General features: G+C 49.3%; 1 protein-coding gene across 1 annotated transcript; it reads right to left on the bottom strand.

Annotated features, from left to right (window-relative positions):
• Positions 1-258: 258 nt before the first annotated feature.
• NOXO1 (NADPH oxidase organizer 1) lies at positions 259-4748 on the bottom strand. Its single transcript, XM_059861529.1, has 8 exons — positions 4470-4748; positions 3980-4060; positions 3802-3865; positions 2504-2684; positions 2094-2275; positions 1763-1876; positions 1202-1319; positions 259-980 (listed from the first exon to the last, which is right to left on the bottom strand). The coding sequence occupies exons 1-8, from the start codon at positions 4533-4535 to the stop codon at positions 410-412; spliced, it is 1377 nt and encodes a 458-aa protein (XP_059717512.1). The 5' UTR covers positions 4536-4748; the 3' UTR covers positions 259-409.
• Positions 4749-12183: the final 7435 nt, after the last annotated feature.

The following is a 12183-nucleotide window of genomic DNA, read 5'->3' on the forward strand; positions in this document are numbered from 1 at the left end:
CAAGCCCTGACACTCCGGGGGTGATGGATGGGTGTGTGTGTCCCCGGGGAAGGGACAGTCCCAAGCCCTGACACTCCGGGGGTGATGGAGGTGTGTGTGTCCCTGGGGAAGGGACAGTCCCAAGCCCTGACACTCCGGGGGTGATGGAGGTGTGTGTGCCCTGGGGAAGGGACAGTCCCAAGCCCTGACACTCCGGAGGTGATGGAGATGTGTGTGTGTGTCCCTGGGGAAGGGACAGTCCCAAGCCCTGACACTCCGGGGGTGATGGAGGTGTGTGTGTCCCTGGGGAAGGGACAGTCCAAAGCCCTGACGCTCTGGAGCCGCTGCCCACAGCTCCCAGGGGGCTCCAGCGAGCTGTCAAGGCTCCCAGGAGTGTCAGGGCTGTCCCCGTGTCCCCTGCCCAGGGCCACTAAAGCTGGCTGGGGAGCGGGAGGGCCGGCCGGGGAGCCGAGCGCTGCACGGCGCGCTTGGTGACGGTGCTGCAGCGCTGCAGGATCTCCTGGGCTGAGGGACGGGCTGGCACCTTGGGGACACCCGCGGCCAGCTCAGGCTCGGCGAGGGGCAGCTCGGCTGCTGGGGACTCCACGAAGCCGGAGTCGTTCCTGTCGCCGGCACGGAGCTGCGGGGCTTTGCTGCTGTGCGTGGCCAGCCCGCGGCTCGGGCCAGGAGCGCTCCTGGCCGGCTCCACCTCGGGCAGGGACCGAGACAAGTCGGGTTTCCAGGCCAGCCGGGCGTCCCCGGCACTGCTGCTCCCCGAGCTCAGCGAGGAGCTGTCCGAACCCAAATCCAGCTCAGGAGTGGAGCTGGCCCGGGGCAGAGAGCGGGATCTGCTCCTGGCAGAGCTGCCCTGCTCCTGCCCGGAGCGGAGGCTCGGGGTGCAGGCGTGGAGGCCGCAGCTCAGGATGGTCTGCAGCTTGTGGTGAGGGTTCTGGTAGGGCCGGAGGCACAGCGAGGGCATGTAGCCCGTGCAGCCGTTGTACCTGAGGGCAGGCATGGAAAGAACACTGAGAAAACCCTTCCAGCACCTCGGGCCAAGGGGAGGGAGCACCTGGGGAGCAGGTCCGTGCTGTACACGGGGTGTGAGGACAGGGAAAGCATCCCCAGGCAAGGACATCCAGCTCTGGGGGCTCCTGTGCATCCCACACGGGAGGAACAGCACCAGCTCCCTCGGGGAGCCAGGGCTCTGGGAAAGCCTCCTCACCGGATCAGCCACCAGCCATTGTGGGATGTCCTGAGCACCTCCACGACCACCCCCTGGTTCAGCGAGAGCTCATCTGCCTTCTGAGCCTCGTAGGCCTGCACCACAAAGTACAGGCTGCCTGCAGAGAGAGGGAGAGGTTGGATTTACCTTGTGCAGAAAATGCTCTGATCCCTGTGAGAAACAGCTGTCCCTGAGAGTGACTGGTTTGCTCAGGGACCCCAGTCTGATCCATTTAAGTTGAATATAAAGAAGTTTTTTACAAAAAGGGTGGGGAGGCCCTGGAAGAGGTTGCCCAGAGAAGCTGTGGCTGCCCCTGGATCCCTGAAGTGTCCAAGGCCAGGCTGGACAGGGCTTGGATCAACCTGAGACAGTGGAAGGTGTTGGGGTTGGAACTGGATGGGCTTTAAGCTCTCTTCCAACACAAACCAGTCCATGGTTCCATGACCCACAGATGGAGGCAGTGCCAACCAGAAGAGTCAGAGATCCAGGCAGGGACACCAGGCAGTGGGTAAAGTGGTGGGGCTTTGCAGAACTCATGTTTTGAAGGAGGAACAGACTTACCCTCCTCATCTGAGCTGAAGGCATTCTGGATGTCCTCACAAGGATCAAGCTCTTCCAGGTACGAGGCTGGGAACCAGGCTATCTGCTTGTCTGCGTTTTCCACCAGCCACCAGCCTACAAAGAGGAAAAAATACCCAGAGTTTAACAGCCTGCGAGTCAAGACATGACAATAATCCCTGGGTAGGGGACACAAGGGACAGAAGGGACATTCACTGTCCCCCCAGGTAAGCACACAAGTGCAAGCACCTGAACCCCTGACACTACCTCAGCGTTTGCCTAGCGATGAATCCATCTGCCCATGCACCCCAACACTGAATCCTCTCCAACCTACCAGTCATGTCCTTGATGAGCACTTCCACAATCTCCTTCTGAGCCACTGTGAAGGGTTTGTTCTTTGTGTCTTTGGTTTCAAAGGCCTCGATGCAGCGGTAGCTCTGCGACGCCTGAGGGAGGGTGATGGAGAGGGGCTGGGGGCTCTTCTCCCTTCTGAATACTGATGGCATGATCACTGCACTGGAAAATGAAGGTGCACGTCAAAAACTCACGAGAGATGTTGAGTTTAGTATTGATTTTGGTAAAATAATTTCTGCAGTAGGCTGAGAAATGCTTCAGGCATCAGAAACAAAATTAAAAGCACCCAGCTGAACTGCCCTGGAGTGTAACTGGTGTTTCCCTTCTATCCATATCCCGTAACATTTCTTTTTCACCAACAAACAAAAAAATACAACTCATATTTCACACCTGTTTTCAGGGAAGGAAGGGTCGAGGTCTTGAGTCTGTGCCTTGAAAAACTGATTCACCTCTTCACCCCGGGAGATTTTCACATCTGTTTTCAGCAGCTCCTGGGAATAAGTTTCCAGCAATTTCAGGATCTCCAGGCACCTGTTCAGCTTCCCACCCTTCCTCTGCTGCATAGTTATTCCTTCAAAATAACAAGGGCACAGTTGGCATAGGACAGCAGAGGATCTGGATCCCTGGGAGCAGCATCTTTTCCCTGAACACCGAGGTGCCCTCAGCCACCACCCTTCCTGCCCAAGCCCAAACTGTACAGTCACTGTCCCTGCCTCCCTGTCATTTTTAACAGTTCCTGATGGGATTTTTCAACATCCAAAATTCTCTTTTTTTCATATGTGTCCTGGTTCAGGGCAAATTTGGGAGAGAACCCCCAAAGGGCCCCCCTAGGAAATCGGATTCTACCACCCCTCCCCCAACCGGTCCAGGAGAAAATACTTCCTTGGAGAAAAGTGGAAAAAAACTATTTATTAAACAAGAAAACTTAATATTAAACAATAAAACCCCTTGCTGCTCCAAAGGAGATGACACACCCAGAAAGTCCCCTCCCCAGATTCCAGTTCAGCTCACTCAGTCCCTTATCAGTCCCTCCGGCGCTGGAAATGCCGTGGCCCAGGCCCGGCCCGGCCCACCGATGCGAGCTGCTGGTGCTCTTATGGTTGTTCAGTCCAGAGCAGGTGTGAACAGGTCCAGAGAAAGGGGAAAAAAAGGAAAAAAAGCGCAGTCCAGGGAACTTCTTTGCCTCAGCTAGCTAAACTAACTAAAAAGCAAGGAAAAAAAAAGTGCCCTGTCCCGCCGTCTGCTCATCCGCAGAAAAACACACAGTCCAGAAGCAGGAATGTGTAGGAGTGAGTTCAATGTCTGAAAACAAACTGCGCGCCTCCTCTCCCCCCCTCAATCCTTGGAGCAAGTCTTAAAGGTGCAAAACTTACTATTCAGCATAAATGGAATGAGACGATTGGGGATAAAAGCATCATATAGTCAACCTAGGACAAATTTCAAGAAGCTCTAGGTCAATATTTGAAATGTAGTATTAATTTGCCAATATTAAAAAAGCCTTTCTGGGTCATTTAAAGTCTGTTCTAGAGCCAAACATGATGTGACCCAGTGATGCCATGGCAGGAGCAGGACTGAGCCCCTGATCTGTTCCAGAGAAGGTCAGGCACAGAGACTTTGGTCTCTGTCATGGGTTATGGCTGTCCCTGATCCCTCTCGGGTTTGTTGGTCCATCAGAGATTTGTCCTTACCTTTAAACCTGGGTAAACTCCTCAGTGACCCACTCTCGGTGGGGAATTTTCTCTTCAGCTCTTTCTAAAAGCAAGGAGAAGGAGAGAACAGTCATTCCCCACAGCTGACACATGGCCAGGCTCCTTCTCCTCCCTAGGACAGGAACCCTGAAATTTCAGGAATTGAAAATTCACTTACGTGGAATTTCCTAAAGTCTTCAAATGTCCTGTAGATGAGAATGTTGTTCTGATCTGACCAGGACACAAACATCATGTAGTTCTGGGAAAAGAAAAGCAGTTTAATCACAATGGTAAATTTTGGATGCTTCCAGATAATCAGCATTTGCTGTGATTTATTTGAGGCTTTTAATGTCACATAAAAAAATTGAATAAAACATTAAACCTACAAAAATATGGTTTTAATTTCATAGTCCCAAATGGGTAATCATTGCTGAAACCAGGAGAATTTTATGGTGCAGTGACAAAAAGAGAGCAAACCCCAAGATATTAAGCTCATTAAAAAACAAGCCCCTTATCCTCGACCCCTAGGCTCCAATCCCAATACTATGGGGAATGAGCAAACATATCCCTGGAAGAGTAACTCAAAATCCTCTAGTCTCCCAATTTGTAAATTCTATTTAAGGAAGAAAACAAAGCCCAAAACAATAAAAGAATAAAATTTAAACTACCTTCTGTTTTCTGCACTGCATGAAGCCGACAGCCTTCACATCCACGGGATACCTGTTACAGCTCATCCTCCCCACGGCTGCTGCTCCTCCTTCGCAGGGAGCCAGAGGGATGGGAGAGGGAGGGATGGGAGCTGGAGGGATGGGAGCTGGAGGGATGGGAGCTGGAGGGATGGGAGCTGGAGGGATGGGAGCTGGAGGGATGGGAGAGAGAGGGATGGGAGCTGGAGGGATGGGAGCTGAATGGATGGGAGAGAGAGGGATGGGAGAGGGAGGGATGGGAGCTGGAGGGATGGGAGCTGGAGAGAGCAGCGATGCATCTCCAGCCCCGACTGCCGAGCTTAAATAGCCTGGAGCAGGAGGCAGGGCAGAGGTGTTCCCGAGTTTCCTCCTCCGCCCAGCGTCCGGGCACAAACAGAAATTCCGCGATTTGCCAAACTGCCGCGTGCCTTTTACCTTTCGCCCCGCTTTTAACATGCAAATGCTGCCGGGTGCAGGCGGGACATAGTTCAGGTAGCCGGGGAGGAAAACCCCATTCTTATCACATCCTTACTAACCAGTGCCGGGAAGGAAGGGAAGGGAAGGGAGCGGGGCTGTTTGCCAGCGCTGGGTTAGAGTGGGTCACAGGGGCTGCAGCACCTGCCCCGAGATGTTTCCGGGAGACAGGTGAGGTTTTTATGGCTGTATTACACGGACCTGCAGCTCGGGCTGAGCTCACCCAGCCCCAAAGACTGATTTAGAACATGGGTTGTAAAACACAAATCAGTCACCATTAAACGTGAGTAATATTTGTTGCAAATATTTTTTTCCTGCTTAGTCCCACCTGCCGAGTTCCTTTAAATAGATTTCGGCCAGTTTTATCAGTATCTCCATTGAGATGCCGATGTAATGAACAGACACATCCCCAGGATGTAACAAAAAGACTGAAAGCTCCTCAGGTGTAAATAGGTGATGGAAATCCAGCTCTGAGTTCTCTGCCCTGTGTCCAGCCAGGTGTCCACACCCTCCCAGGGCAGCCAGGGGCTCTTCCTAAGGAGCAGCTCCTCTGCCCAGAGGCTCAGCAGGAGAGATAATTCCAGCCTTGGCCAGCCTGTCCTCTCCCTGAACCTCAGGGCTGATGGGCACCGTGTGATCAAAGCAACTCTTCTTTGATAAAGCCTCAATTGAACCATTATCACTATAATTATCTTTATCATTATCATTATTGGAACCCAAACTGAGAGGCTCAGCCGTGCCTCCCTTTCATTTCCCAGCTACACCTGGTGTCTCAAACTCTCAGAAATGGCTGCAGGTAATTTTTCATCTACAAAAAAAAAAACCAAAAAAACAACCCAGAACTGAAACAGGGAGCCAAACCAGATTCCTTCTGGAAAATACAGTCAGGAGGGTCTTGGTTTGTGATCCATGAGCAGGGCATCAGTTTCTGAAGACAAAGAAAGCAGGTTTATTGCAGTTGGATTTATTGCTGCTGGATATCTATCCTGCATTAAAAAGGGAAAGTTATCCAAAGAGCACTTTGGTTCGGTGTGGGTTTTGGAGAGAAAATCTCTCCCACAGCATCTCCAAGGCATTTCCTGGCTCAGGAAGCTGCACAGGAGCTGCCCTGTGGAAAAGGGATCTGGAGCAACTCCCTGCCCTCCACAGCCCTGGAATCAGACCCTCCATTCCTGTTATAAATCCTGCAGCCAAACCATGTGCTGGTAAATCTCCCTGGATCAAAGAGTGAGGATTTTATGGAGTGAGAGGAAATCACTTCATCCAGCAGACTTATTTAGAAAGTTCCAGTCTCTGAGGTGCCAAAACCCTTTGCTGACTCCATGTCCTCAAACCTGCACTCCTTGTCTTCTCCTTGGCAGCTGAGCCAGGGCCAAGCTCACCCTCATGTGGCTCTGTCAAGTGGCTCTTGGAAATATCTGGGACCAAGACTCCCAGTGAAGCACCTTGGCTTGGTTTCCTGTCTCAGAGCAAACACAAACCACGATGTATTTCCTAAAATGTAAAGGTTTAAACATGTTTATCCTGACTGGGAAAAGCCAAAGACAAGGAAAGCCTTGGAGGAGCTGCAGGATGACGAGACAGCTGGGGAGGCTCAGAGAGCACCTTGATCTGAGGATGCCACAAAAACCAGAAGAGTAGGAAACAGCCTTGGTTTTGCTGTGTTTCACCATTCTCACGGAATTCAAGCAGAAAAGAGGTGTGGAAAACATCTAATGGAATGTTACAACAGGAAGGTGAAGCTACACAGGGGTTTACAAGTCACCTGAGGCAGAAGGACCAGCCCTGCAGCTTGGAGAGCTGATCTTCTGGAAAAGATTGGACTGACTGAGAGTTTGGTGACAGTGGTGTTGTATAAAACCAAATACGAGCAAAACTGCTCAAAACTCAATAACTGGTTTTTGAGAAAACGTTTTGTGGAAGTCAAGGGCTCTGTGGCACAGAATTGAGGTGCAGGGAGGGAGGGGAAAAGCCTGCCACTCCTCTGAGACACCAACACCTCTGGAGTCACCTGGAGGGCTCAGCTCCAGCTCTGCAGCTGTCACAGCAGGATCAGTGTCCCAGTGGTGTCAAGTGTGATGTCACGAAACTGTCAGCTCCAGAATGACCTCAGGAGCCACCTCACATCTGCAGTGACACCGCCTACGAAACTGGAAGGAGGCTGGGCCAGATGGCCCTTGGATGGGCAGAGTGCTCCTCCAAGCTCTCCACAGCTCCCAGCCATGGCAGGGCCATTCCTGTCGGCAAGGATGGGTCACCCACCAGCAGAGGCCATAACTCCACTGCTCTGCTGGATGCATTTGGACTCGCTTATAAAACACAAGACAAACATTGTTTTTCTGGCATTATCAAGTTTACTTTGTGTCTTCTACAGTTTCCATGTCATCCTGCCATAAATCAGTGCCTCTCATGGGTAATAATTAATGGCAGGGGAGGAGGGGTCTGCCCAGAAAAAGAATTACTGGACGCTGCTGTTTCATCACTGATATTTATTTACACAGCTCTGAGGGCAGCAGTTAATTTTCCTTTAGTTTTTTTACAAGGTACCAGAGAGATCATAAATTAACAGGCAATATGCAGGAGTGCACTGCCCAGCTTTGCCAAGAGGCAGGAAACACAGATTTTTCCATAATGACTCCCATAATTTTGCAGTCTGCTCCAAGAGAGCCTCCTGCACCCCACCAAGGTGCAGCTCTGCTGCTCAAGGAGCATCACTCCTGCCACAAACTGCTCCTCTGGGGACAGAAACATGGTTGTGTCACAGCAGGTGACTAAGGCACTGTCCCAGGGAGTCACACCAGGCTGCCTGCCCCAGATTACCCATGGCTGGGAAGATGAAGGAGGTCACCCAGAGGCTGCAGGAAGTCACCAGGGCTGTCCCACTGAGTATTTCATTCCAAGATGAGCCTCCCTTCCATGACAAATAAACACTGGTGCTCTGCTTTTCTTTTCATTTCAGTGTGGATGAGGAGTAACTTCAGTAGAAGCAGAATCTGAGTGCACAGATGCTCGGGGCAGCCAAAGGCAGCTCCTCTCCAGCTCCTCCTGAGCCGTTTTCCAGGTCCAACAAGAAACAGCCTTGTCCCAAATGCTTGGAGAGGAGCAGCTGTGTTCTGAACATCTTTCCCACACACACAAGTCGTCTCTGGGCTGCTGAGTGACCTGTGCCCCTCATGGCTGACGATATGTGGGACCCTGCATCAGGGATTTCTCCTTCTATGGCTGGCACAGGAAAGGCAAAGAGAGGAAAAGTCCTCAAACCACCCTCAGGACACTGCAGCTGCGAGGAAGAGATACAGGAAGGAGCTGTGGGCACAGCCAAGGGGGGCCTGGAACAAAGCTGGTGGAAAAGCTTCATCTTTCCCTTGCTCACCTTCAGGATCAAAACCTGCCCTTTACTGTTCTTGAAGGTCACCTGTGATGACACATGACCTATCAGCACCTTTAATGAAAAGCCCAGATGCTAAAAGCCGATTTTAAAAGTACAAAGAGGTTTTAGACTTTTAATAAATAGAGAAACAGACCTTTATTTAAAAAGAATAATGAAAACCCAGACACTGGAGTTGACAAAAGTCTCCTTCACATCATGAACAAAGGGAGCAGTTGAACTTTCACACAGGCTGGGATGAGAGATTTTGCAGTAACTAATCCAGAAGAAAGTATTTAATTTTATCCTAATTCCAGCAGCTGCTGCAGGCACTAAAGCATTTCTCTATGGCAGACCCAATTCAGGAGCCCTTTGAGCCCAGGGAGCAGCTCAGCCCTTTCCCACTCCATCACAGCAGCTTCCCAAGGTGCACATCCCTCTTCAGTGCAAGGGATCACTCCCTCCTCACAGGCAGCTTTACTTCAGGATCCAAAATCACAGCATCACATCAAACTCCCCCAAACCTCCCTCCCGAGGTGTCATTTTCTTTGCCAAGCCCTTGGGATGGCCCTGCCCAGCCCAGGGAGAGCTCTGCCTGTCTCAGGAGCTTTGCTCGCTGCCTGGGGCACGCACAGCGGACGGGCTCTTGTTTACCAAGCACTTGTTGAAATAATTTCATAGTTCTTTTAAAAAAGTGACATGTTTGTTTAGGGTTATGCAACATACAAAAGCGTGATTCAAGAAGGAATATTCCAGAAAGGGTGAGAATGTAAATTAAGCCGCTTCAAGAAGAGGAGGTTCAGGTTCCCTGAATTATTTTCTCAGGAAAAAGCAGTGTTTGATGAGTGCATAGCATGAGACCAGAGCTTTGTGGATGTGCTGTGACCCAGGAATGAGATGTGAAGGCAGAAGAAAAGTAGGGTTGAGTTTCCAAGGAGGTTTGAGGCTCTGCAGTGCTCATTCTGCCCTACACATTCCAAAATCTGGTGGGAGAAAATCCCAGCAACACCAATACAGCCAACAGCCAGCGCAGCAAGCACCAGCGCACATGGAGAAATACTGTTTTCACTTGGGGAAAATCTGTTCTTGCATCATGCTAAATATAGTAAATTGATTGGAGACAAGACCGTTGTGTTCCTTCCAGATTAGTCAGAGATGCTCATCCCACTCTTTCCCTTTCCTCATTCCCCACGGCCATCGAGGAGCAGCGTATGCAAAGCCTTAACTCTCCTGGGGATTCCAGCAGCACCAGGAGCTCTGGCTAAAAGTCCACCTCTATTTCAAAGCAAAGACAGCAACTTGTGTTCCTCGGCCCCTTCAGGGAAAACCAGATCCAATCTTCACTCAAAAGCCTGGTGGGAGAAGAGCAATGTGGAAGGAATTGTTCTTTCATTTATGTTTGATTCTTAATGAGTCCAAACATAGCAACTGTTACCTGAGGAAAACCTCTTCCACTGAAGGAGATTTCCTGTTGAAGTCCTCTGCCCTCCTTCTGGAAAAAAGGAATAATCCCAAATCAGGGGCCACTCTCCTTTTGCAAAGCCAAGAGGAACAGGAGCTGCTCACTGAAGACTTTGTTTTTCAAGAGCACAAAAGGAACCCCAATTTTGCTGTGTTTATCCTCAGAATGGATGAACTGATTCCAGGGATGCTCGGGGTGGGTCTGGGAAGGAGGAGATAGATTGGAGCACGACACAAACAGAACCACCTAAAACAACCTGCAGAAATAATTTGGTTTTCTCCCTGCCCCTGCCATCACCATTACTCATGGATTCTCATTTTAATCAGCATCCACACATAAAAATGGCACCAACTTTAAAAGAACAAATTCAGAGTGGGGTGCAGGTGCCCAGATTTGAGCAAGGCAGTGCCTTGTGCTGTCCCACACTTCAGATTGTTCTGAACTCATTTCAACATTCTGGATGGTTCTGAACTGAGACATCTCACCCATTCCCTGGCAGGGGGGCTGCAGGCTTCTTCCTCATATCTACAGGATAAATTCATACTTTTGGGAAATTTTGCAGGTGATAAAGTTCTTATACACAGGCAGAGAGGATCAATATGATTCACTTATCTAGAAATAAACATCTTTTTGTTGTTGTTGTTGTTATTGTTGTTGCTATTTCCTAGTTGGCTGTAATTTCTCAAACAAGTCTATGACTAATTCCTGGTGCTGGTTTATCACTGGTCAGACTTTAGGCTCAGATTCTTACATGTAAATACAAGTCAGCTTCCTGCTGTATTGCAGGAATACAATCCAGGGTGCTCCACCATCCCAGGTGCTCCCAGCCCCAATGTCCAGCCTGGCCTTGGACACTGCCAGGGATCCAAGGACAGCCACAGCTGCTCTGGGCACTCTGTGCCAGGGCCTGCCCACCCTCACGGGGAAGGATTCCTCCCCAAAATCAAATTTGTGTGAGGAGTTTGTTTGGTAACAGGCTCTAGCACACTCCAGCTCCTAAATCAGTGCTGGGAGAAGAGGGCAAGGTGGGTTAGGGCTGTCCAAAGGAGAGCAGGAGGGAATGTTCCCTCATCCTTCCTCGGCTCTGCACCACATTCCTTCCTTTGGATGGAAATAATTTGGCTCTGCACTTGGATTCAATTAGAGACAGTAAAGTGAATTTCCTTGCTCTGACTTGAATTGGAGCATTTCTCCATTTTTTAAACTTTGAAATCCAAACTGATGCTGGACCTGAAGGCAAGTGGAGAATATTGGGAGAACCTTTTCCTAAAGAGCCAGCTCTGCCCCTAGAGCTGAGCAGGAAATGGGCAAGGGGAGCAATGTGGAGCACAAATCTCTGTAACCAACAGCCTCCTTCAAGGCTTTTCATTTTCAATAAAAATGCTGATGTTTTAACTGAATCCATAAATTAAATCACAATCAAGGAAGCAAAGTCTGCTAACGGCCAAACCAGGAGATTGCTGTGACTTGGAAACATCTCTGCAGCTGTTTAATTGCTTGAAGACCAAACAATAAAGCTCTAGAGGAAAGTCCCTCAGTACCTCATTCTCTTTTTTCCTGACTTTACAAAAATTAATGAGGTCATGAGCATCAGTTAAAACATTTATTGGTGGGCAAGGAAAGCAGACATAAAAATGTTGCTGTCCCTAGTTGATCTTTCCTTTGTGGGTGAAATTTATCTTTATGGTTGTCTACAACTTTAAACAAAGCCATTCCAGCAGTTAATACCAGTTACTCACGTCTTCTCCCTCCCTCACAAAAAATCAGCAAATAACTATTCCCAAGAAATTGCAAATAAATAAAAATAAAGGAGCACTGGTAAATAGAGACCCCAAGATGGAGATCCAGACCATCAGCTCAGTGCTCCACAGAGCAGGAACAGCTCAGCCATTTCCACATGAAACACACCAAGTGTTGAAGTATTTTTGAGGGCAAGTCTTTGAGGTATTTCCCTAAAATTATGCTTTTTCTAATACACATTTTACATTACACTGTGTTAAATAAATCACACATATATATATTTTTATATAAGGTGACATTTGGTCCAGCTCCATCCTGGACATACATTTGTTTGCATTATACAAAATAATCATATTTTTCACTTGACCTACAGGTGATGAACAGGAGAAAAGTTGAAGTGGATATAAAATTCACATTGTTCATGGTAGGAGACTTGTGGCTCCCAAACCCTTAAGAGCATGACAGAATCGAACCAAAAAGAAGGATGAGTCTGTGCTGCTCTCCAAGTTTTCACTCTCTGACCTCTATTAAGAATTTTGTAAGGCCACAGCTAATTAACATTTCCAAGGGGTGAAAGAGCAAGCTCCAAAGTCTGATGCCAGGCTGGACAGTTGCCCAGGTCACCACCCTCATGTGCTCACAAGCCTGTGTCT

This window comes from Haemorhous mexicanus, chromosome 17 (genome assembly GCF_027477595.1).
Source record: "Haemorhous mexicanus isolate bHaeMex1 chromosome 17, bHaeMex1.pri, whole genome shotgun sequence".
Classification (NCBI taxonomy): domain Eukaryota; kingdom Metazoa; phylum Chordata; class Aves; order Passeriformes; family Fringillidae; genus Haemorhous; species Haemorhous mexicanus.